The sequence below is a fragment of the Peromyscus eremicus genome, chromosome 3 (genome assembly GCF_949786415.1).
Source record: "Peromyscus eremicus chromosome 3, PerEre_H2_v1, whole genome shotgun sequence".
NCBI lineage: Eukaryota > Metazoa > Chordata > Mammalia > Rodentia > Cricetidae > Peromyscus > Peromyscus eremicus.
The window spans coordinates 137,886,697-137,912,177 of record NC_081418.1 but is presented as its reverse complement, the minus strand read 5'-3'; the positions used below and the strand labels follow the sequence as shown (position 1 = coordinate 137,912,177).

At 49.0% G+C, this 25,481-nt stretch overlaps 1 protein-coding gene across 1 annotated transcript in view; it reads left to right on the top strand.

Moving 5' to 3' along the window:
- Positions 1 to 5,976: 5,976 nt before the first annotated feature.
- Prmt8 (protein arginine methyltransferase 8) overlaps positions 5,977 to 25,481 on the top strand; it is a 90,270-nt gene continuing 70,765 nt past the window's right edge. The window contains exon 1 of the mRNA XM_059256915.1: positions 5,977 to 6,051. Within this exon, the coding sequence (XP_059112898.1) occupies positions 5,977 to 6,051 (75 nt within the window). The remainder of the gene's footprint in view (positions 6,052 to 25,481) is intronic.

Below are 25,481 nucleotides of genomic sequence, written 5' to 3'. Positions count from 1 at the left end.
GATATCTGGGCCTGTGTTGTCACTGAGGGCCATGTCTGGGTTTGTGGCCCCTCCGTAGCTGGGGTCTTGTGTTGATGTCTGTGGCTCGTGTTACCACCAAAGGCCATGAGAATGCCTGAGGTCTGTACTGCCGCCTAAAGCCCTGTTGATGTCCAAGGGCCCTGTTGATCAGGCCTCGTCCCTCACTGGCCCTGGGAGAGCTGACCCTGCCCACTCATTGGAAGCAGTGGGAGAGCTGGCTCTGCCCTTTACAGGAGAACTGGCCCCAGTGGTGTGGCCTGAACATGGGAGAACTGGCCCTGCCCCTTGCTGGTGGCAGTGTGACAGAGCAGGTAGTGGTGTGGGCACAGGAGAGCTGGCCCCAATGGCATGGTCAAGGGAGAGTTGGCTCCACTCCTAGATGGCTGCCAAGGGAAGAGCTGGCCCTTGCCTGAGTTGGGTCCCAGCAGAGGCCAGGGCAACCAATTCTGCTACCACCCAGGCCTGCATCCAGAGTTTTGAGTTGGCCCACCCCAACATCTGCGACCTGCTGGAGCAGTGAAAGGATCAGTTCTGTGGAACCATAGCTGCAGGATTTCCATGACTCTGGCAACAGCAGGATGGGTACCTGAGATGAGTCTCAGTGAGGGTTCAGTATTGATGGTATAGCAGAAGCCAGAGGCCTTGAACCAGACCAATGACTCACTGCAATGAACATATACAAGTAAAACTGTTTGGGAAAGGGTATACTGGTGACACACCACCGCTCCCAATACTATGATCAACGAATATGTGATGAAGTAGGCAAGGCAGAGTGAAGTGTTTTTTTTTTTTTTTTAATAATTTTTTCTTTTGAGGGGAGGCTACAAGGGTGGAGGGTGGACATGGAAAGACTGAGAAATGAGTGGGATAGGATGCATGATGTGAAATTCCCAAAGAATACAAAAAATTAAACACAAAAAACAATGGGCCTCTGGCCAGGGAGAAAGAACTGCAGCTGCTTTTGTGCAGGAGAACCACCCAGGTGTGGGGTTGCTTGCAAGCTTGGCCAGGTAGCGGCTGTTGCAGCCTTGGCTGGACTCCATCTGGCCCAGACAACACTCAGAACACTGCTGGGTTAGCTGTCATGTGTGGTGATGGATAATGGCTGTGGCCTGATTTTTGAGGAGACATGGATCCACTGCAGTGTGCTGTGGTCCTATGTGAGTCCTAGGTACATATGAGGGGGCGAGGATAGCACACATCAGCTTATATGCTGGAGCAGACCAGACTTGGTACCTACATCTTCCCAAGCAGTGTGGCCTATAGGTCAGGGAAGCTGCATCCTTATTCTGGATCATTGGATTGGTGATAGTGGTGAGGCAGCCAAGGAAATGTTTGGTTCTGGGATCCTAGCATGGGCTCTTAGGCAAAATTATAGAGTTCCAGAATAGGATGGGTGGGAACATATAGGCCTCCTGTGTTTACAAGTCTCCTCCTGTTGTGGGACATTTTGATCACACTTTGACACTCCCGAGACTGACAAAGTTAAACCTTGAGTCAGAGGGTGGCATCTACATTCAGCTGGCTAAAATTAGAGGTTTTGGTGGACCCAGATTAGGATAGACACAGGAAGGAATAGGGAGGGGTTGAGATTCTCGGGCTTTTTCAATCTGGAAGTGTGGAGAGACAGGGTCAGTTGATAGTCCCTCCATCGGTCTTTGGATTTATCAGATTTTACCCCAATATAGGACTCCCAAGTTTTATTTACTAATAGAACAATGTAAGTAATCATTTCCTCTGGTGCTTCAACATATTCAATGTTTTTGTCATATAATGAGTCTAACTAAACCTGGTGACAGCAACTCCAGCTCTTCAGTGGTGTCTCACAGCACTAGAGAACTGTCCCCCATGATACCCTTCCCCAAGAGGCTCCTTCCAATCCTACATGCCACCCCAGGCACCAACGCAGCTCCACTCCACAGATCTCAGGAAGCAGCACTGGTAGTGTCACGGCCCACACCTGCAGGTCCAGCACCGTGGAAGCAAGGACAGGGGTGGTTTCCCTAGTTCCAGCCCATCCTGGATCAGACAGCAAGACCCTATCTCAAAACCAAGGGCTGTGAATGTGGCTCAGTGGTAGAGTGCTGATGCAGAACCTGCTGGGATTGGAACCCAGCACTGGAGGAAAACACCAAAAAGGTGTGTATGTTAGAGGCAGACCTTTCCATATGGGGGCAGATCCTGTGGTTCTGGGTGTGTGTGGGGGTCCTTTCTATACCCCAGGGACCTTACACAGTTCTTGTCTCCACGTATCTGTATCCGCTTGTCCTCAACATGGCTCTCTACTAGAATTAAACTCTTAAAAACTCTTGATGCACTCATCAACTTAACAATCACTGGAGGAGGAACCAAAGAGGTGATGTGTTTAAAGCTCCCTAGATGGCTCCATCATACAGCTAAGGTTGGAGCCACTGTCCTGTTCTTTGAGCTCAGTTAACTTCTCCAGAGCTGTGTATGGAATAAGGCATCCGGGACTTCCACCTTGATTGCATTCTGAGGGCAATTCTTTGGGTTTTGTCTCTTTCTGTACATCTGCCCTGTGTTGTTTGGTAGAGACAATACCCCAAAGAGTTAGCCAAAAGGACTTCATGAAAACCTGTTCAGATATAGAGACTACAACACATAACAAACACTTTATGAAGTTTAACTCATGCTCCAAGACAAGCTGTAGCAAAGGTTTACATATTTGTGTTCTTACCATCAGGTCAGCATTGTGCTGAGTACATTATGTGTGCCATTCAACACATTCTGTTCTGTTCGAGGTCGAGTGCAAGGCAAATGAGCTAATGGGTCTTCAGGACCACTTGACCACAGAACACATCAAACACACACCACAACAAATGCTAAATGCCTTTATCATCCCATGTTTTCTCACTTGCCACTAAACTCTCTACAAAAGCTTTACAAACATTCTGTTCCAAGTGTTCAAGGTGGCTAAAAATTGAGAACTCAGAAGTCTGGTGGGTTCTGTTGCCTTGTTAAGCCAAGTTCCTATTATTGAGAGATGCCCAGTCAGTATCATGTGGAATAATTAAACTAATTTGGTAAGAGGATATGCTGATACTCATGCAAGAGACAGGAAAGGGCTAGCTCCTCAAGAATGAGGGGATGGCGAGAAAATAGTCCTTGAAAGGGCCTACTGTGCATTTTTTCATACAGCATGGGTTTTCACAACCCTAGGCAGTGAGTGTTCAGGTAATCCTTGTGTGTGTACACATGTTCATGCATGTGTACGTGTACAAGTGCGTGGGTGCAAGTGGAGGTTTGAGCCATCTCTCTACCTCCAGCATTCAAGAGTAACAAATTACTCCAAGCTCCACCTTTCAATTTGTGAATTTGTAATTAGGTGAGTGCTCAGCATGAACAGTGTCTCTGCTTCAGTAGGGTTCAAGGGGGGTGGGAGCATCAACCATGATAGGTCACTCATGCTTTCCTCTGGCCACTGCAGAGCAACCCTCGTGGCCTAGATATCTCACTCAGTGCCCCAGGCTGGCTTTGAGTTGGAACAGAAAACTCTTGCTGTAAAAACACAGCTCTCCATGTCCCTTCCCCATTCCAACAGGAGCTGTGTCTGTACTTGGGGAGAAGCCAAGCACAGCAAAAGATTTCAACAGAGAACTGAGGAAACACCCCCACTGAGGTTCTCATAGCAACATAATCACGCACAGCAGCAGCCTATTTCGGTGGGAGCCTGCTTCAGCTCCCCTCCTCCTCTGTTAGTCACAGAATGGATGAACAAGCAGAAGGAGTGTGGGGTGGAGACAGTGTTGGCTTGAAAGTCGGGAGGCTGGAGAGCTGGTTTCAGAGGCTTCCACAGCTTGTCAAAGGATCATAGATAAATGTCCCCTTTTCTCTGATCTAGGGGCCTTACCTATGTGTGGGCCCAAAATGTGGGTGGAGATCTTGCTTTTCTGGTCTTGTTTGATTGTACAAGTATTGAGCCTCTTTTGATCTAGGATCTCAGAGTGTTTTTTTTTTTTTTTTTTTTTTTTAAATCTGGGAGAAGGTGCTTAGAAAACAGGAGGTACCAGAGGGTAAGAGTCACTCTTTAGATACACTTATACCCCGCTCCCTATATAACTTTGGAAGAATGGCAGGATGGTAGTGAAGAAGGACCAGGTATTGCCAAAGATCTGCTCATTTGCACCCAACTCAAATTCAGGTCTGTGGACTGAGAAGGCTGAGGTTATTCATTTGAATTTACTCTTGTTCGGAGCATATAATAAATGTGGCTCAGTTAACCCACGCTTCTTGCTGCGTTTTCTTTAATCCTTCTCATTCTTCATCGTCTCCTCTTTGCGTTTTTCACTTCTCACCCCCACTTATAGCAGTGTCTCTTCTCTTTGCGGGAGGATCTGGTCTGATGGAGGAATTCATCATGCTGAGCCTGGCTTGGCCCTTGTCCTCAATGGATCCGGGTTAGATGAGGACAGTCACTCTTACAGTTTCTGGCTATCAAAGGTTATGATCAGAGCAAGCAGGACATTTGGATTAGATAAGTCAAAGAGGGACCAAAATGAAGAGAGCAGAATGCTCCAGGGCTATCTGTGAGGTCCCTGTCCCTGACCTGTGGACTGGAAAACCTGAACGTTCAGTTGTCTTTGAGATAGCCAGCTAAAGTGTCCTGAGTCCGGCCTCCTTCCCCCATTGTTCTATCCCCCAGTGCCTGACAGATGGCCCGAAAGAGAGAAAAAAGCTCTCAAAGTGAAGACAGGAATGCATTGTATAAAAATTCACACCCCCCGCTGCCGCCCAAACTCCCTTAAAAAAGGATCCAGAGAATCCTAATGGGTACGTGACATCCTCACAGCTCTCTCCCATAAAAGGGACTTCAAGATCTGGTGACGGTGGGGGGAGGGGTCGGGAAGGGGGGAGGAGAAACATGTGGGCCTAGGGTAGGGGGGCTGTCAGGCAAGACAGGGATAGAAAGCTAGACCGCAAGCCCTTTCATTGACTTGTTCCTGATCGTTTTCCCAAGCCACCTCGAGCGGCCACCTTCACCCCAACCCGGTCCTCCTGAGAGGGCTTTGAAGCCCTTTCAGTCTTGGGCTCGGAGGGTGAAGGAAAGGCTAGATAGAGACGGCCTATTCAGTCCTAGAGTTGAAGGAGTTAAGGACTCCCCCCGCCCCCCATCCAGACACCCATTCTTTCACTCCCCAAACCGTAATCCACGAAGGATCCAGGAATCGCCCGGGAGGAGGGGTGGGGGAAGACGACGAAGACGGGGGTGACGGTGGCCGAGTCTTGCCCCGAGCTTGCCCTAGCTAGGAGGACTTGCACCGGGGCTGAGAACCTCCAACAGCCTCGCGGACGCAAGCTTCCGGGAGCCTGGCGCGCGGCCCTGCGGCGTGCGCTCAGCCCTAGCCCCCGCGCCAGGTGTGCGCCGCGCCAGGAGCGGAGCGGAGCACAGGCGGCCCCCAGACCCCGCGGTCCCGGGCACGGGGGCGGGCTGGGGGTCCCCGCCGTCAGCGCCCCGCCACCGCTCGCTCCCGCGCACCTCCCACCCCGCCCCCACTCACCCGCTCAGCCCCCGGGAGCGCCGAGCAGGACGCGTGTTGCTTCGCCCAGCGATCGGCAGAAGTTGGGAGAGTTGGCGTCCGCCTCCCGCCTGCCGGACTTCGGAGCCGCGGCTACAGCCGGCGAGCCCGCGGGGCCGCCTCCCTCCCGCCCAGCCCGCCGCGCAGGGGAGAGGGGCGCGGAGGGGGTCGCGAGCTCGACCAGAACTTGGAAGTGTGCGAAGGGATGCGAGGCAGATGAGGAGCGAGGAAACGTGAACAAAGTGGCGACCGCAGGAGGGACTCCACGGAGCTCGATTGTCGCGGAGGACGCTCTGGGAGAGGGGCTGGCTGGGGATTTTTTATACCCCTTCCTCTCGCATTCTTTGGCTCTTTTAAAGCCACACCAGCCCTCTCTCTTTCTTTACTATCTCGAATCCCCAAACCCTTGCTGGCTCTTATGGGCATGAAACACTCCTCCCGCTGCCTGCTCCTCCGGAGGAAAATGGCGGAGAACGCAGTCGAAAGCACGGAGGTAAGGAGGCGACCGGGCCGGGGCTTTAGGTGACCCTGCCGCCCACCCGGACCCCTGTGTGCCGCCGCTGGTTGCTGCCACTACCTCTGCGGTGGTGTCAAACTTTCCCCATCCCGCTTGTGTCTCTACCGGCAGAGAGAGAGAGAGAGAGAGAGAGAGAGAGAGAGAGAGAGAGAGAGAGAGAGATTGAGAGGAGTATGGGAGGGGGCCGACGGTGCATGTCTCAGCTCCCCCCTCTTGAAAATGTTAAAGTCTCTTTCACCCCCATCACCCTCTCCTGCCACCCGCTGCTCCCTTCCTGCTCCCCCAAGTCCCAGACCCTGGACAACCCGGTTCCCTTGCCCGTGTGCACTGGATTCCGATAATGATCCCAGATCCCGGCTTTACGCAGAGCTAGGGTGGGTTATATTAGGGCCAGGTCTGCTCCCTGCAGTGCCTCGACCATCTCCCACCGCTGCCTGGGCTTTTTACCCTTCAATCTTGAGGCGGTCCCCAACCTCTGGGTCGCTGCAGCACCGCGGAGAGCTCCCGGCCTCAGGGGGCCGTACTAGGAGGCGGTACACAAGCACCTGCAACCAGACCCCTCCAACCCACATCCGGGCGCGACTGGAGGTCTGCAGTCCAAGAGTGCTGAAGGAGAGGCGGGAGCGCGGAACCCGGGGAGGGCACACAGACCGCGGCCCCATTCAGCACCAGGGACAGCGCCCGTGCCTGCCGCAGCGGAGCCTGCTCAGGAGGTGGGGGCTGCGCGCCCTGGGCTGCGGCGCGAAACGGGTCTGCGGCCACTTGTCCCGCAGCAGCCTTTAAGGAGGCCGCTCTAGCTCCGCAAATGATACTCTTGTCCTCCGTCTTCGGCAACCCTGACGGCAGCCCTTTAGCTGCCCTTTCTCTACTCCGGAGTTGACCCTGATCTTCAGAGAGCCCAGCAGGGCTTTGCTTTGCGTCCCTAGCAAGTCTGTTCTTTTGCCTCACTCTGACCCTGCTGTCACCACAACGGGGTTGTTCCTCGGCTCTGGGCACCTGTAGTCACGGAGGGAATTGGCGTGGGCAGCCCCCTTACCTTCGCGGAGGAACCATGCGCCGAGGTGGGGGCGGAGTGGGGTGTGTGTGATCATCCCTTATTCGGTGGCAGGAAAAAGACACAGAGCAAACTCCGGGGCTCTATTAATAGCCCGGTGTCTGGTGGGGCTGCCGTACATTTCACATACGGTAACCCATATGCAGCGTGGGGCGGGGATGGGGGTGTGGCGCGGAAACTGTCCCGGCCTTTCGGAAATGCAAAAACAACGCGAAGACCCTCCAGGCCTTGTTTCCTAGAGGTCACAACTCATCCCCACCCCACAGTGTAGGCAGCAAAGCTTAAGAATCCCCATTTCCTGGGCCCTAGAGACAGCATGCTTCTGGCAACTGTCGATTTTTGAAACAAACATGCTCTGGAGCTTGAAAGACACAGGGCATTCAGCAGCTAATGTTTTCTCCTTGAGTTAGGGCAAAGTCAGCCCGCTTGTCGTTCCTTGGCCCATCCTCTTCCCCACCCCTAGCCGGAGATCAGACCTTTGAAAACGAGTATAGCACCAGGCGCTCAGCTTCGCAGCAGAGCCGGTCTCTCCATTCCCCTCCCCCTCCGTCCTCTGATCGCCCACCCGAGGAACAGGTTTCTAAAAATAGCTTGGAGTCTCAAGGCCGCGCTCTAGTAAAGTGTTGGGCCGCCAGCACGTAGCAGTCCCTGCCGCTCGGTAGCTGTAGCCCTTCCCCTCTGTTCCCCTACCCCAGCTCATCTCTGCTCGTCTTAAAAAAAATAAAATTAAATTAAAATGTGAAAGTTTTCGTGGGTCCTGGTCCGCCATCACCCGGACTGGTGCATGGAGTCTGGTGCTGACCCGGGCCACATTCTGCAGAGTGCAGCGGCGGCTGCGGCTCTCTCCCCCTCCGTGAGGGTTAAAGGCGTCCGGAGCAGGCAGAGCGACGCGCGACAGGCTATTTTTACTTGCTTCCCCCGCTGCTCCACGCTCCCCCTTCTCAGCAGTCGCACATGCCAGCTCTGCTCAAGGCATCAATGAAAACAGCAGTAGAGGCGGCGGCGGGGGACCGGGAGAGGGGGGGGCAGAGAGAGAGAGAGATAAAAAGAGAGAGAAAGAGAGAGAGAAAGAGGTGTGCGGGGAGGGAGGGAGCACAAGGGCAGCTTGGTAGGAAAAGACCCAGCTGGGGCCCCTTGGAGGGAAAATGAACCAAAGGAGAATGGAGGAGGTTCAGCTCTCAGCAACTTCCTTGGAGAAAGGATGGAACACAGACTTGGTCAAACAAACGTGCCCAGTGAGGCATCCAGGCCTCGTGACTACTGCTTGGTTTTCCTCCAGGAACGGGCTGTTTTTGGAATAAGCTAAGAGCAAAACAGTGCTTCCAAAGTGGGGTATTGTGGGGGTGCGTTGCCTGCACGTTGTAGGGCTTGCAAGAGCAACCTTGTGGATGTGTGGAGGTCGGGGTGACAATGGTTCCTGCCCAGTCCCTAGCAGGTACTCACTCTGTACCGGAAAAAGTAAGGTCCCCAAGACCCCAGGTGGCCTGGCTCTTGCCCTCAAAGAACTCACAGGTTAGTGGACATTCCTACTGGAGAGCCCTGTTGTGTCCTTCCTGTCCTCTTGCTGGTGTTAGCACACTCCTTGTGTTCTGTCCTCATACTAGGGCTGTGAGTGAAGCAAAGGTTAGTATTTGTTTCTCATTTTACTTGAGGCCACAGAGTAGTCTGAGGTCAGGTAGTGTCTACAGCCAGCTGGTGGGTTAAATCAGGCTTGGAACGTGGATCGCCCTCAATTTTGATTCATTGCTCTTTGCCCTACTCTTGCTATTTCTAGCAAGATGCCATGTGTGAATGGGAGTGGATGGGGAGTAGGAGGAGAGGAATTACTTTGGAAGGGAAAGAGGCAATGGGAAGGGAGGCTGAGAGCATGGCAGGATGAGAGGTTTGTTTTTTTTTTTTCCCCGTAAGGTAAAGACTTGGAAAGAGATGGCAGTCATCAGGTAGGGGTGGTGTGGTGAGGAATGTGGCGGGGGTGGGGTGGGTGAGAGAATGTAACTGTATGTACTGTGACCACAGTCTCTAGGCCTGGGAGCAAGGGGAGAAGCCAGGGCATAGAACCTCCAGTGCACGGCTTTGCAGCTACAGTGGGTCCTGGGTGCACCTTCAGTCACTTTGATTTTGGTTTCTTAACTTGTTAATCTGAGCTGATTCTGTGTGTGGCCTAAGAAAACGACTGGGCAGTCCCTGACCTCACTTCCTGCTTTCTTCCGTGCCCTTAGTCACACCCCTCTTCCCATCAGTCTCCTGTACCCCAGTCAAGCCTTGAACTCTTGAGGGTGACCTTGAACCCCTTATTCTCCTGCTGGGATTATAGGCATGTGACAGCGCTGGGGGCCAAACTCAGGACTGAGAACATGAAGCAAACACTCTACCAACTGAGCTACATCTTCAGCCTGGTGTTGGGGCCTCCTGTGACACCTGCAGAGCCTCCACCCCCAGTCTTTGCAGCTTACCCTCACTGCTGAAGAAATGCCCCCTTTATTTCTATGCTAGGACCCTAGCCTCCAGCAGCTGGCCATGCCTGGTCCCATCTCACCATCCCTGCATGGCGCTTTTGAAATGATAAATCTGCTTGGATAGGTCAGCTCTCTCAAAACTTAGGAGCTACCCCATTCCTTACAAGGTACTGGGGTTCTTAGCATAGTGGACAAAGCCCTTTAACATCTGCCCCATGAGAACCTCCAAGATGGCTAAATTTAGGCCTGAATGCTTTTGTGTTCTTCCCTCCATCGATGATGCTTCTTCCCATTCTCCTTTCTGGTGAAAAAAAGATCTTCTTCAACCTGCAAGACTCAAATCAAATGTTGCTTCCTCTGGGCAGCCTTCCCAGATCTCTCATTTAGCCTCTCTCCCCAGGGAGAGCAACCTATTGCTCCTTCTTGGGCATTTGTGCGGCCTGCCTCTTGCTTTTCCTATTGCAAGATAATTGTCTTTTATACATGTCTATTTCTCCGACTGGATATGCAACTTTTTTCCTACACGTCTTATTTTTGGCACAGTATCTGCTGCACAGTAAATAATGTGTAGGTAGAATTGATTTGTGTAATTATAAGACTTTCCTGAGCCTTCTGACTTTCTAAAAATTGGGGTTCTCACCTCGTATTCTTCTGCTGTGCTTGAGCTAATGCAGTCTTTTAAAACTCACAATGGACAAAGATTCTGGGAATCCAGAGATTGCAACCATTCAAAGCACTGTGGCGCATTCTGGTCATTCATGGACCTATCCAATATTTGGTAATCATTGCCTCTTGCTATGGGATATTCATGTAAAAGAAGATAAATGTATTAATCACAAGGGCCTCTTACAAGCCAGGGGGTTAATGGATCCTTCTCTGTTTTTCTTGCTGTACTGGTTCTTGGTGAAAACCTGATGCATTATTAATGGGTTAGTGATTCCTTGATTGGGGATCCATCACCCTAAAGGAGAACACCAGGGATAGAAAAAAAAACAGTTTTAGCAGTAATCATCTCAAAGAATGCTTCTTGGATGTTCTATTGACTTGCTGGTCCAGAAAGTGAATCCTCTCAGACTGAGGAGGACCCTTCAGGTGATGACAGAGTCTGGGTACCCATGAGCACAACTGGAGTTACAGGGTAACTGAACTGACTTCCCAAGTGCTATGTAGACTTGTAATGCCCATTGGCTTCAGCTTCACATTTAGCTGAAATGCCTGGCCCCATCACCCCAATGTCAGAGAACTGAGAGATAGGAGTGGGAGGACACAGGAGGCAGCTGCTTCTCTGTGGATGGTCTGCCTCTAAATCTCTTTCTGAAGAATGTGGCCACCGAAACCTACTCAGGCCCAGCAGTTAGGTGGCTGGTTTTACGTCCAGGTCTGGGATCCCTAGATGTGTTGCTATGTTGAACCAGCCATATCATGAGATTGCTGTTATGACTAAACACACTCAGGCTTGTTCTGGGGTTGGGAGACTGGCTCGTTCCCGGCCAACACTTGGTGTTTGACTGTTACCCTGCTGGCTTATAAGAATCTTGCCAGGAGAAGTTCAGTCTGGGTGGACTCTCCCTTCCTTGCTTCTCTTGTTGAAATGGCCCCTAATCCATAATCCACATCCATTTTTCCTTCTTCAACAAACACTGATTTCAACCCCGAAGTGAGCTTAGGAGAATTAAGAAGATACCCACATGTTTTTCCCCCCTGGCAAATTTGGCTTTGTAGAGAGTCCTAAATTGGCTTTTGGCTGTCAAAGAGGGTGAAACACAACACTCCTGTCTCCAATTTGGGAGTGAGCTTCATTTCCTCCTCTCTGCTAACTGCAATGTGAAGCAATTCTCACATACCAGTGTGGAACACGCAAGAATCTGTAAAAACACTGTTTACACCTTGGACTGTACTGTGCCAGCAGGGAAGAAACGGGCAGCTTGACAATGTGTGAGCTGCCAAGGTAACTGCAAGAGGCTATTGTGTGTATGAGACACAGGGGGGTTCATCCTTTCAAACCGAAGCAGTCAACGGAAGGACAGGGACCTCCAAAAAGTTGCTTTGTCATTGCTTTTGACTCTGAATGCCCCTACCCAAGATGTCTAGTTGCCTGCCCACTCTGTGGTCTCTTGTCAAAGGCTTCGGAGAAAATGGTTCCCCTAATTTCCCAGTTATCTCAGTAGTTGAGAAGTTCTTCCTGGAATCTGGGCCTGTCCTCTCATATTGTAATTACAGCTACCTTTGTAAAACTGGGTGGTTAGGTTTCTAGCTAACAGTTTAGCTACTGACTCCTATTTTTTCTTCTTTTTTTAAAGACAGAGTCTTATTATATACTTTTGATTAGCCTGGAATTCATTATGTAGACCAGGCTGGCCTCAAACATACAGAGCTCCGCCTGCCTCTACCTCCTGAGTAAAAGCGAGCTCCATCATGCTAAGCCTATTAATTTCTTCTCTACTTTGTGTTCAGATCTCTCTCTACTACTCTGAGTTCAGACTTCTCATAGGGTCATGTAGAAGGCAACATTTGAGAAGACTTCTGTCCTGTATCATCCAGCCTGTCAGCTCTTTCACACATCAAATATCTTTTCATATTTCACTTGTTATTAGAATTCTCTCAAGCATCATGGCTTTTCTCAGATTTTTAATGGGCCACCCATAAGTAAAAATAAATCTCCTTCAAAGTGTTATTTGATTAAATGCAAACAGTTTGATCTGTACATTTTTATAATGTCATAATCTTAGAGCTGAAAGAAACTCAAATCTAGACAAAGAAAGAACAACACTCCTTTAGTCTTAGAGCAATGACATTTCTGCCCCTTTCAAAGAGAGCATCAAATTTCTGGTTCTGACTTTTTGAACATGTTTTCTGGTACATCTTGACCCACAGCATCATCCAAAGCTCTATTTTTCTCTACACAGACATTGGAAGTTGTGCACTATGAGAGTTTCTTCCTCTTCATATGACCTTTAGATGCTCTGTTAGCAATTTCATCCTTTGGGACACTGTGAGACAAATGCTATTCCCATTGTGTAAGTTAAGAAGCCAAGGCAAGGACAGCTAGTATGACTTGACTTTCTAAGGCCCTGACATGAGTATGTGATGGAACCAAGACCCCAAACTTTGACTCTCTAGTCACCAAGACCCACATTTTGTCCACTTCATGAGTCTGGAAAGACATGGGAGAAACCAAAGACAAGAACTGAAAGATGAAAACAAAGGAAGGGAAAAATCAGTAGGGTAACGAGGACCTGCAGGCTTGGGAGACACCTAGGAAGAGACCCCAGCCCTGCTTTCCCTTTTCAAGTACTCCCCTGTGGTCTCCACCACCATCTTGCTGCCACCTTCACCTCCGAAGTCCTCAGAAATACCTGTGGATAACAAGGACATATCAGAACCTGTGGTGGAGACAACTATCTCCCCTTCCCCTGTGGTGGAGACAACTATCTCCCCTCCCCCATGTGCATCCATGCAGCTCCTTCTGGAGACTGTGTTGGTGGACCAGGAAAGAACACTCCTGTCTAATAAAGTGCAAGCACCACCTTGGAAGTTAAACTCAAGGCCATGGGCATTACACCTGGACTCTAGCTAGCCGCTACTTGGTGGGAATGGAGTGAACACTAAAGACTATTTTGTTGTTTGTTTGTTTGTTTCTTAAAGGATCTTTTTGGGTTCATCACTTCTTTGCATTTTCTAGTGTTGTTGTAGTGGACTACCATAAACTGGGTGGCTTCAAACAGAATAAATTAGTTCTTTCACAGTTCTGGAAGCCAGAAGTCTGCAATCCAGCTGCCAGCAGAGTTGGTTCAGTCTGGAGGCTCTGGCGGGCATCCTTTCTTGTTCCTTCCCCTTCTCTTAGCTTCCTTTGGTTGCCAAGGGTGCTGGGCATTTCTTGGCTTGTAGACATAGCATTCCAGTCTCTGCCTCCATCTTCACAGGGAGTTCTGCTGTGTTGTGTGTGTGTGTGTGTGTGTGTGTGTGTGTGTGTGTGTGCGTGCTAAAAGGCCATTTGCCACATTGGCTTATCTGCCCTCCCCCACTGCAGTTGGACTTCATCTTAACTTGATCACTTCTGTTAAGATTGCAATCCCAAATGCAGTAAGTCACTGTCTTAGGATTTCTATTGCTGTGATACAACACCATGATCAAAAGCAACTTGGGGAAGAAAGGGCTTATTTCAGCTTAAAAATCTCAGGCCGTACTGGATCACTGAGGAACTGTTTTGTTGTGGGATATCTTGATCTCACTCTGATAATCCCGAGACTGACAATAAAATTTACTTTGAATCAGAGGATGGAGCTAGCTACTAGCTGACCAAAATTAGTCATTGAGGTTTTGGAGGACCAAGGACATATAGAGATACACAGTAAGTAGTAGGGAGGGGCTTAGGAGATTCTTGGCCCTTTTGGATCAACGAAGGAGAGAGAGGAGGTCACTGGTTGCTTCTCTACTGCTTCTCTCATCAATCAGGTTTTTACCCCGATATCTGACTCCCAAGTTTTTATTGATAAAGAATAATTAGATAAACATATTATCTGGTGTCCAAAGTTTGTACACTGTGTAAAGATGTATTTCTGTGATTGGTATAATAAAAAGCTGAACAATCAATAGCTAGGCAAGAGGTTAGGTAGGACTTCTGGGGACAGAGAGAACTCTGGTAAGAAGAAAGGCGAGTCACCAGTCAGACATGGAGGAAACAGGAGAAAGGTATGGAGAAAGGTAATGCCATTCACCAGAACATAGATTAATATAAATGGGTTAATTTAAGTTATAAGAGCTAGCTGAGAACAAGTCTAAGCTACGGCTGAGCTCTCATAATTAATATGTTTCCATGTTGTTATTTGTGAGCTGGTGGCTGTTGAAAAAGCTTGCTACACTTTTGCCTTGTTCCATGTAGCTTGCTAAGCCTGCTTCTTACACAACCCAGGACCACTTGCCAAAGGGTGGCACCACCCACAGTGGGCCAGACCCTCTCATATCAATCATTAATCAAGAAAATGACCCATAGACTTGCCTACAGGTGATATGATTGAGGTCTTTTCTCAATTAAGGTTTCTCTTCCCAGATGACTGTAGCTCACGTCAAGTTGGCAAGACTCAAAACCAAACAAAAACAAAAAATAAAAACCAAGAAACAGAGACAAAACAAAGCTAACAACAACAACAAAACCCCAAAACCACCACCACCACCACCACCACCACCAAAAACATCCAAGTCAGTCACTTTCATAAACACATCTTTTCAGGAACACAGCTCAACATCTAGGTTCTCTCAGTACAGTGCCCACCACATAGTAAGCTGAATACAGAACCTGGCTGTCGAATGACTGGACAGTTGATTATCCAGTCCAGGTCATTTCATCACTCCTTCCCTTTCCTCTCTCCACACTGATTTCTTTCCCTTCGCTTAGCTCCCCACCTGGCCCAGGGTCTCTTATTGTAGTTTTTTCCTTGGGCTGTAGCAATGATCACAGGCACTACCATGTTTAATGTTTATACTTTTATTTCCACTGGGCACAGTAAATGCTGGGGGCAGGGGTAGGCACTGTTTTCCTTAACAGCAGCAGTAAAAAGCAGGCCATATCAATTGCATTTTAGAATTGAGGAAATTGTAGCTTGCACTGGTTAATTGTCTCGACCAAGAGTATACAGTTGGTAGGGAACTGGGATGTAACACTTTGAGTTGGAATGTGCTCTGTTATTGACATAAGGTCTCTCTTTCCCCTTCATTTTTCTCCATTTCTGTCTCTCCCTCTTTAATAGGTTTTTGGTGTGTGTGTGGTGTATGCATTGCTCAAATGTATGTTGTACATGTATACACATAGAGGCCAGACGTCTGTATCAGGTGTCTGCCTTTATCACTGTCAACCTTATTTTTTAAAAAAGCCCTCTCCCTAAACCTGCAGCTTGCCTACGCAGCAAGATAACTGGCCAGCAAGCCCAGGGATCCTCCTGTCTCCAGCTCCCCCGTTATGGGTGTTGGGGATCCAAACTCAGGTCGCCATGCGTCCATGTCAAGTACTTTACCAATGAAGCCACCTGACTCTGTCCTCTCTTTTATGGACACTCCTAACTTTAAGCTTGTCTTTCTTTTTGCTCCACACCAGCTCCTACCCACCAGATAAACTTGTAGGCATGGGAAAGAGCACATAACTGATTGACATCTGCAGTGGGTTAGCTCCTCAGGGATTTGTTTGGGAATTGCCAGTGGGGTTATTTAAGTGGCAGAGTTGTGAGCCCATCAGTAGTGTGCTGGCAAGGCTACTCTGGGTGGTGGTGGTGGGGTGGGGACACAGCCAGCCTCTCAGTACTTACTAAAAGTTAAAGCACGAGCTACTGATTTCTTGTGCGAGAGTCCAGCTCTCACCTATCAAAGGCATCTTGGGTGAGAAAATATTAGATAGAAAGGTAGACCTAGATGACTAGGAGAAAGACAGAAACACAGGATAGCTTCCGGAGGGCCCTGGGTCAATACCCAACAGCCCAGAGATTTATTCAAAAGGCTTTTTATAACATGCCAAGAGGAGAGGCAAAAGACCTCCCCTTGCAAGATCAAAGCACACCATACAGCCAAGTGTAGACCCTTCCAGACACCTAGTAAACAGGCCTGTGGCCAAATCATCTCCTTATGCATCCCTGCTGGGTAAAGCAAGCTCAGATTCTCTGACCCTGGGTAAGGTCTCACTAGATAGCCTCTGTGGGCCTCCACATTCTTGGCCTTGAATAAAGGGTGAATGCAAGCTCTTGTCTTTTCTGGCCAAACTGTGTGTGAGCTTAGCTACCTGCTGCTTGCCAGCTCTCACAGGTTTCTCCATGTATCCACACCTGGCATTCATCCATGATCTGTAACAGCACTTCATCCCTTAGGGCCATTCTGAGTGGTAAGTGGGTTTGATCATATAAGCACAGTGTTTAGCATGAGGTTTGTGCTCAGGAGCATGTGCTATCATTAATCACCTGGGCTTATCGGATGGAGTCTTAAAAGAGGGAGCAGACAGACAAAGAGCCTTAGTTGATGACATCATGCAGTCAGTGCAGCAGAGGCAGGAGCTGAGCGGTTGAGGAAAGGCTCAAATTCAGGTGGTCCAAAGACAGCTGGACACAGGACTCCAGAGTATTGCTGCCCTGGGAAAACCTGGTCCCGTGGCAATATCCTTGTCACAGGAGCATGGGGATTCTCTGTGGCTCACAGGCTGACCTACTGCACTGGGAGTTCATTCAGCCCTGGAAGGTCAGCACTCTGGTACCTGGTAATATCTACAGCAAAAGTGCAATCTCAGAGCATCCCTGCACATCTGAGGGAAATGGAGATGGGGACATCAGTTGGCCAGATTATGGTGAGCCAGAGGAAGCACATAATGGCTCAGGTGCCTTTGAGATCCTCCACAACATGTCTCCTTAAAACAAACAAACAAAAAACAAACAAACAAACAAAAAACCCCAACCCTTACCTGTTAATTACTGTACGAATGTAGTACTCTCCTTCATGTTCTTAACAGAGAGAAACTGAGGAGAGAGATGCCCAGTCTCACAGGATAGATTGGGTGGTTAATTAATGAGTTAAGCATCCTCCTCTCTTGATCATAAATCCGTTAGAAGATTCTGTGTGCTTGGCCTGGCTCAGGCTAGTCCAGTTGAGTAGGACCAAATTGGGCTAATGGCACTACAAAGGGAGTGGCGATTAGCAAATTCATTAATTAGGGGCCTATTTGCCACTGTATTGTGGGAGATAATTTCCCACTAGATGAAGTGAAGTGGTGGCCTTTCAAGATTGGGGCTCCCAGAAAATGAAAGGCTGGAATTCCCGCAGATGCCTTCAATTCAAGGACTCCATCTCTCCCCGACAAGCAGTTATGACAGCAATTCTCTGAAGAGGCTCAATCAGAGAATACACAAATGATTATAGCCCAGGACAAGTGCAGATAGGACTTTAATTGAGGACTATCCTGTGTCAATATTAACACACATTCGTCCAACTTTTGCCCACAGGTGCGCGTGTAAACTAGGGAAAGGAGGACTAGTTAATGGCTGAGTGACAGTGACGTTTCACCTGTGCCCCACACACAGGCTCCAATCTCCTTGTATTAGAATTTCTTCCCATGCCCCTCTGCTCACATTGGAGCTGAAGGTGGTTTGGGGCATCAGTTTTGAGTTTTCATCCCTGTGGGATTACAAAGAGCATTTTACAGGATCGGTGTTACGTTTAATAATGACTTTGGACATAAAAAAGCCCCACAAATGTTTTCTCTTTTTGCTTCCTCTTGGAACTTTACTCACCCAGCTTTTGTTTTCGCTGTTAGTGGAAAATTTATAGTTCAGAGTGGGAACAGTTGCTTCTAATGTTCTGGGAGAGCTGATGAGAATGAGAAGCTCCTGGCAGGCTGTGGTGGCAGGGGATGAGTGTGCTCCTGTAGGGGTCTTCGTACCCATGTCTGAGGAGGTAGGCACATTGCACAGACAAGCATGTTCACGTCCTTACACACTCATCAGAGGTGGCTCGAATTCCTTTCACAGAATGCATGAGGGCAGTTTTAATGGCTGGCTGGAGCTGCTGAGATAGAGGCAGCGTCTGAAGTCTCAGCACAGGGGAGCATGTTACATGTGGGCTGTGGTTAGAATGAGGCTGGTGGATTAGTTACCTTTCCTGTCACTGTGATAAAATACCCGGCAGAAGCAATTTAAGGAACGGAGGGTTTATCCTGCCTCACAGTTTGAGGGTACAGACCATCGTGGTTGGGGAAGTGTTATGTGACATTTTGTTTGTGTTCTGACAAATAAAGCTTGCTTGGAGTCAGGGAGTGGAGCTAGCCACTAGTTAACCCTATGGAGGTCTGTACAGAGAGGAGGCAGGAAGTGATAAGGCAGGGCAGAGAGAGGATCTAGACATTTTTTGCACGGAGGAACCGGAGGGGTAGGAAGCGATTGTGGCTGTTCTCCTGCTTCTCTGATCTTTCAGGTTTTTACCGTGATATCCGACTCCTGATTTTTTATTGATAAGATTAATTAGATTAATGCTTCAGGGAAGGGCAGAGAAGGAGCGGGGAAGGAATGACTGTGAGGCTGCTGGTCATACTGTCTGCAGGTGGGAGAGAGAGCTGAATGCTGGTGCTCCACTTGCTTTCTCCTTTCTATTCAGTCCAGGCACCCAGCCTACAGGATACTGTCACCCATATTTAAAGCAATCTAGAAACCCCTTTAAGACTCGTCCAGTGGTGTCTTTCCTAGGTGGTTCTAGGTTCTGTCAAGCTGGCAGTTAAGATGAATGGTCACAGGCAGCTGTGGGGACAGTTGAGGCAGAGCCTTGTGGAAAGAGAGCTGGGTTTGGGGTTAGGAAGGTTTTGCAGCCTCAAATCTCCACCGTGTGCTATGTAAGGTGCAATGGTCCCCCTGAGGGCTGGGATCTGGGCTGCCTTCTCTCTCTCCCGGGCTTTCTCCAGGTGATCTCATCCTTGCTCCCAGCTTCTCCTTGGTTTGAATGTAGTTAGAGTACAGAGGGTCAATGGATTTGGAAGCGTTGTCCTCAGAATGGCGGGAATGGAAGACGGAGCTTTGAGAGGTGGGGCTGGGGTGAAGACGGTCAAATCACATGATAGACGTGAAAGAAATTACCTTTGTGAAGCCCATTGCCATGTAACAGTAATAGAAACAAAGAGGCAGGGCAGAGTGGGGGCTACTCGAGCGAGTCTCATGGGTTGTACTCTCAGCACAGACTATGGGACTATTGTCTCATTCTGTTTCCTGGTTTGAGAGGAAAAGGTTCGTTTCTATGTATTGCTGCCATGATGTTTTCACCTGTCTTCCCTCACCAGAAGCCAAGCCAGTGTGGCAGCCCAACCTCAAACTTTGAACCTTGAAACTGTGAGCTATGGAAGTCCCTTTTCATAAGAAGCCTGCCTCCAGTGTTTTGTTACAGTATTGTGATGCCGACTACTATAGCTTCCTTCCTGGATCATCTGCAGCTGCTTGTCAACCTCAGAGTTGAACCAAGCTTTCTCCTCCAAGTTCACCCCGCATGTCTGACTGCCTACAGGACCTCTCCACTTAGATGTCTCACTGGAATCACGGATTTCTCAGATGTTCATCTCCAGGCTTCCTCTCTTTACTTTAGCACACTTTCTTCTGCTCTGTGTATTCTCATCTTGCTGAGCATTAAGTCACCAAAGCTACAAACCTGGACTCTTCTCCTTCCTTTCTCTTTAACAAGGCCCGATTGCTCTGTGTGTGTGTGTGTGTGTGTGTGTGTGTGTGTGTGTGTGTGTGTGTGTATGTGTATGTGTTTCATAGGTATGTGTGGTATATGCATGTGAATATGTAGGTGCCTGTACCCAAACATGAAGAGGCCAGAGCAAGACAGATCATGGGGCGTCCTTCACTATTCCTTTCTGCCTTATTGCCTTGAGGCAAGGTCTCTCACTGCATGGGGGCTCACCGACTAAGGCCGATGGTCATCAAGCTCTCAGAATATGTTTTCCATCCCCTCCCAATGTTGAAGTTACAGACACGAAGTCATGCCTGACTTTATATGGATGAGTGCTTGCATAGGAAGAGCTTTCACCATTTAGTTATTCCCCAGCTCCACTTAGGCATCTTAGGTCCTTATTACCTCCCAACCCAAGTCTGCCCTCCATGTTCCAGGCCCACTGTGGTAAGAACTGTCAAGACACAGAACTCAGCAAGGGCTAGGATCCAGGGCTTTGTCTGTGGTGACTGGGACTCCCTGGCCCTTTGGTCACAACAAGAGACAGTAAAGATAACCAGAGGGGCCTGGAAAACCCTGGCTGGAGGCAGGGGACTGTGATTCTGGATCCACCAGTACCTTTCCTCTACCTGGTCTATCATCCCTGGCTGCTCTGAGATTAAACGCCCCCAGTCAAGGGATCAGAACTGCCCTGAGACTCTGACTCCTAACTATAGTCCTGCAGTGCCTGTATACAGGGAAGTGGACATGATAGCCTGGATCAGTCACTTTCCTTGTCATTCTAACAAAAACATTAGACAAATGTGTGGGAGGAAAGGCTTGTTTTGGCTCATGGTGTCAGAAGATGCTGCCCACAATGGAAAGGAAGGCATGGTGTGTAGGGGGAAGGTTCTTGGTCTTGTCTAACCCCACAGTCCGAACAAGCCTCTCCCACCTGAACTCTTGCAGCCGATTATAAAATAATCACCCAGAGGCTTATATTAATTAAAAACTATATGGCCTATGGCCCAGGCTTCTTGCTGGCTAGCTCTTACAATTTAACTCAACCCACTCTTATTAATCTATGTTTCACCACATGGTTTCCTGGCATTACCTGCTCTCTCACATCTTGCTTCTCCTGGTGGTGGCTCACAGAGTCTGCCCTGACTCTTCTTTCTTCTCTCTATATCTCTCTTGGATTTCCTGCCTGGCTTCATTCTGCCCTGCCATAAGCCAACGCAGCTTTATTTATTAGCCAATGGGAGCAACACATATTCACAGCATACAGAAAGACATCCCACAGCACATGGTAGAATAGTTCTGTACTCACAGGAGCTTGTGGGAGAGATATTCACGTCATGACTGGGTCAGGAAGCAGAGAGAACTAGCCCGGAAATAAGAGATGAATGTAATCTTCAAGGTATACCACCAGCAACCTACTTCGACTAAATAGGGCCTATGTCCCAAAGGTTCCATGACCTCTCAAAATAGTGCTACCAGCTGGGGACCAAGTGTTCCAGCACAGGAGCCTATAGCGGACAGGTCATACAGAAGCCATCAGACTTCCGTTTCTCCTCTGGCCCAGGCTTCTTGGATGGCACCTGCTCTTGGTTCAGCACTGCTTTTTACTCATTTATCTCATAGTTAAAAATAGATACTTGCTACTCTCCTATGTAAAGAAACCCAAACTGCGTGGGCAGCTAGCACTGAGGAGCACTGTGATTTTTGCCACAGGGCGCTCTGGTGTCTTGTCTCGTAGGCTCTGTTGAGCCTGCACCCTGCTCCAACTCCTTCAGTGATCCAGAATCTAGAGCACTTCAGGTCCATCCTCCAGCTCTACACTGCAGGCCACATGATCTGGTACGGCCAGTGGGGACCTGTCCTGAGCCTGAACGATGAACTGCCTCCACGTTCCTTGTTCATTCCCTCCAGTTTCTCTGGTTCCCATGTGATGCCAGATACCGTAGTCAAAGTAGAGACCCAAGAAGCAGAAGCCACAGTCTGGATTCTGTCGTTGGAGGCTAGCAGACAGGGAGCGCTGTGGCTCCTCTGAAAAGCAGGCAAGGTGACTCCTATCCATCCTGCTTTATGGAGTGGCCCTTTAGTAACCGGGGATAATGGCATCAGAACATTTTGAAAGTGTGATGTCAGGTAAGATCAGCTCATTAAGCCTTAGTGGGAGTTAAATAATTTTAGGACAAGGGTCACGGGATTCAAAACACTGGAGCTAGAGTCCCATCCAACAATGGCTCATTGTGTGGCCGCCCTTTGTTGAGACTGTTTGTCCTCTAGAGTGCTGTGAAGCCAAGAGTCATGGCGTCCGAGGTTTTCAGCTGTCCTGCCGTTATAGTTCCGATGCTAACCCAGTAGAGCGTACGTCCTCTGCACTGGTCACGCTAGGTTAAGTTCCCTTACCTGTTGGCAGGTGAAGGACTTTTAGACCTGCCTAACATCTTACCCGACAGCAGGGGTTTCTGGAGGTCCCTTTTGGAGTTCCCATGTATTCATCTGCTCTTCCACGTGCGGTTTACAGTGACTCCAGGTGAACCCCAATAGAGCAGCCATTTCTTCACAGTGCGGTCTATCAGATCGCCTGCACTTCGTTGTTCCCAGATATCTTTGGAAATCCAGCTCCGGGCTTCCTGCATGTCATTTCCCCACTACTAGTTCCTTTCAAGCCTTCTGACAAAGAGAGCCAGAATCTGAAGAAAGAGAGCACCAAATGTCAGCAGCTTTGGGAATATGTTTAATAATGGCTGTGCATTTAGTCCCGTACCTGGCTCAGGCAGACTCATGCCCTATCGTATATCTTTCAAGAGGCTTTTATTCTGTCCAGCTTCAGATAACGAATACTACACTGTAGCATGTTGCTTTTCTCCAAGGAGCCTAAAGTGACTTAGCAGATCTTGGAATCTTTCTCCGGCCTCAGTCTAGAAGGACAAGGAGGATCTGGACAGAGGAGGGGGCAGGGTGGCAGTGACTGCCCCTTGATGACAAGTTGCTCTGTCTGAGTCAGAGAGTTGGCTTTGGGGCCGGATGTCAGGTGATGTGTTCATCTTCCAGGCTCTCCTGAATTCACTCCACCTTACTGGACCCTGCAAGGTAGTGGCTTGTCCTCTCCTGAGGACCAAAGATGTTAGCACCTGGTTGGCTTAGTGCTGGAGCTGGCTGTGGCCCCAGGACCTTCTGGCTCATCTTGCCAGAGGTGCCGGGAATGCCAGGGCAGGGGATGCCAGGGAACAGCTTGGTGCTGGCCATTGCTGCTGCAGAATGGGGGTCAGTTGCTGGCCCAGCCAGTGGAGACTTCCTGATACATGTTTTTCACTGAAGGAAATGAAGCATGCAGGTAACCTTAAGTCTGCTCCTCCAGTTCACCCTCCACCTGTCCCCTGGACATTCTGTGGGGCTTTCTGCAGAGAGTTGACATACAGTAACTTTATACCACCCCATCCCCAGGTCATCACAGCCCCTTATCAGCCCCTGATTAACTAGGTCTGTCCTGGGGTAGCAGCAGCAGCAGCAGGGAAGGAGGAGAACAGGAGAATACAGTCAACTATATACTCCTTTGTTCTGTGTGGTCCCTATAGACCAAGGCTCCTTCTATGAACTGGAGCTGTCACCTAGGTACATGGGCTCTGAGTTCCAGCAACTTCTCTCTTCTCGCCTGAGAACTAGGGATCATTGTGGAGCCTCCTACAGCTGTGGCTTCCACTCAGCCATGTTCACAAACAGAAATGATGAGCCTCATTCACTTGGCACACTCTGTGCTAGGAGCAGTCACCTTTCGACACACCCAGTGGGGATCATCCAGTTTAAATCTTAAATAACCCCATGAGTGGATATGCATCCCAGCCTCAGTTTACAGATGAGGATGAAGCTGTGATCCAGACAGGTTCAGGCAACCTCCCAAGTTCTGGCAGTCACACAGCTGATTTCAAGAGAACTGGTTACCTTCTAGAACCTACATGGCCCCTGGTGCCCTGGTGTCCCAGTACCAGCCACGGCAACACTTCCTGGAGCTGTTAGAACTGTAAGCTTTCCCAGAGCAGACCGACTGGATTTTAAAGCACTAGAGATGGGGTCAGTAATCATTTCTGTAGGGGGTTCTCACAGCCACTTGATGACCAGCCCATGACACTGAATTGCCACTTATCATCACTTATCATTGCCCTTCATGGGAATACACTGGCTCCCTTATCCACTGATCAGGGACTACACTATTCTCTAGCCCACTTAAGGGAACAGGCTGTCCTCGGGGTCTACTCATTGCCCTTAGCCTTGGTAGTTTCTTGAAGCTTGTGTTCATCCCAGAGTGCAGGCTGTTCCTGTGGTTGGCTTTTTAGAACTATGTACGTATTTCCCCTTGCTTTGTCTTACATCAGTTTTCTCCTTAATTATGAATGCCACGGTGTGAATTACTGAGGAGGCATGGACCAAGCCTGCCCACACATGTTTCATTTGGCCTCATGGAGGCTACCTTTTAAAAACCAACAGGTGTATGATCAGAAGATTAAAATAAAGCATGGGCCATTGCCCACCTCATAGAGGAAGGGCCCATTTTGCCAGTCACCCTGCTTACCAAAGGTGGGTGGCATCATGCCCCCCTTCTCACTGTACTCATGTCACCCTTGGAAATGCTTGTCTGATGCTTAGGATTAACAGTATCTAATCTAGTCCTTCCTATTTCAGTAGATAGGAATCCAAGACCAGAGAGAAGAAAGGTAGATATGTTCAAGGACACACTTGGAGTCAGGGGCTAAGCCAGGACTAGAAATGAGACCCTGGCCTAATAAGGTCTTTGAAGGTAGGGATCTCTGTGCCACTGAACCCCCTAAAACAGCCCCAGTAGAAGCTTTCTTCAAGATCTTGTTATGAGTCTAACTAAAGAAAGGTTCTCTCAAGGTCCTAGAGATGGGCTGTGGGTGCTGTGATTTATACACAGGGTCAAAGCTTTGTGTCCAGTTAGAGTGGGGAAGTACTAATGGAAAGCTCAGAACATTCCATTGTGGGGTCTGAAAGGAACCTTGTCTGGGAAGTGCTCCAGGCAGGGGCTGTCATCATTGGCCACTTATACCAACGACCTTGGAACAGCACTGGCTCTCATGTCTCAATCAAAATACGAGATGTGGCTTCCTAAGGCTGGAGTCCAGGTTCTCCTAGCTTCTATCTCTATGGCCTTGAGCTAGCTACTTATTTTCTATGGATGGCATTTTCCACCCCATTCAGATTTGTGTGAGGGTCAAATGAGGAAACATTAACAGAGCCTTTAGCACAGGGCCTGCTCCGTGAAGTGTGGCTGCCATTCTGGTAGTGATGATGTTGGCTGTTCAGGGTTGCTGAATGCTTGCCTCTTACATGAAACCCCCAAAGCAGGTCTAGTTGGCAAGATAAAATTAAGTTCAAAGAGAGCAAAGAGCCCTGGCTGTCTGAGGCGATGCCCAAGGACTGAGGGAGAGAGGGTGTGATAGACTCTGAAGAAGAGGGACTCAAGGGAACGATCACTTAGGCTCTCAGAGTCTCAGTCACCTCCTCAGGGTTATTTGTCCACCCATCCATTTGTGTATTCAACAAATGGAATTTTTATGCAATTAAAACTAAGACATGGTCCTCCCCACCCCCGTGTGTGTGTGTGTGTGTGTGTGTGTGTGTGTGTGTGTGTGTGTGTGGTGTAGTGCACGTGCATTCTTTTGTGTTTGAGATGGTCTCATTCTGTAGTTCTAGTCTAACCTGGAACT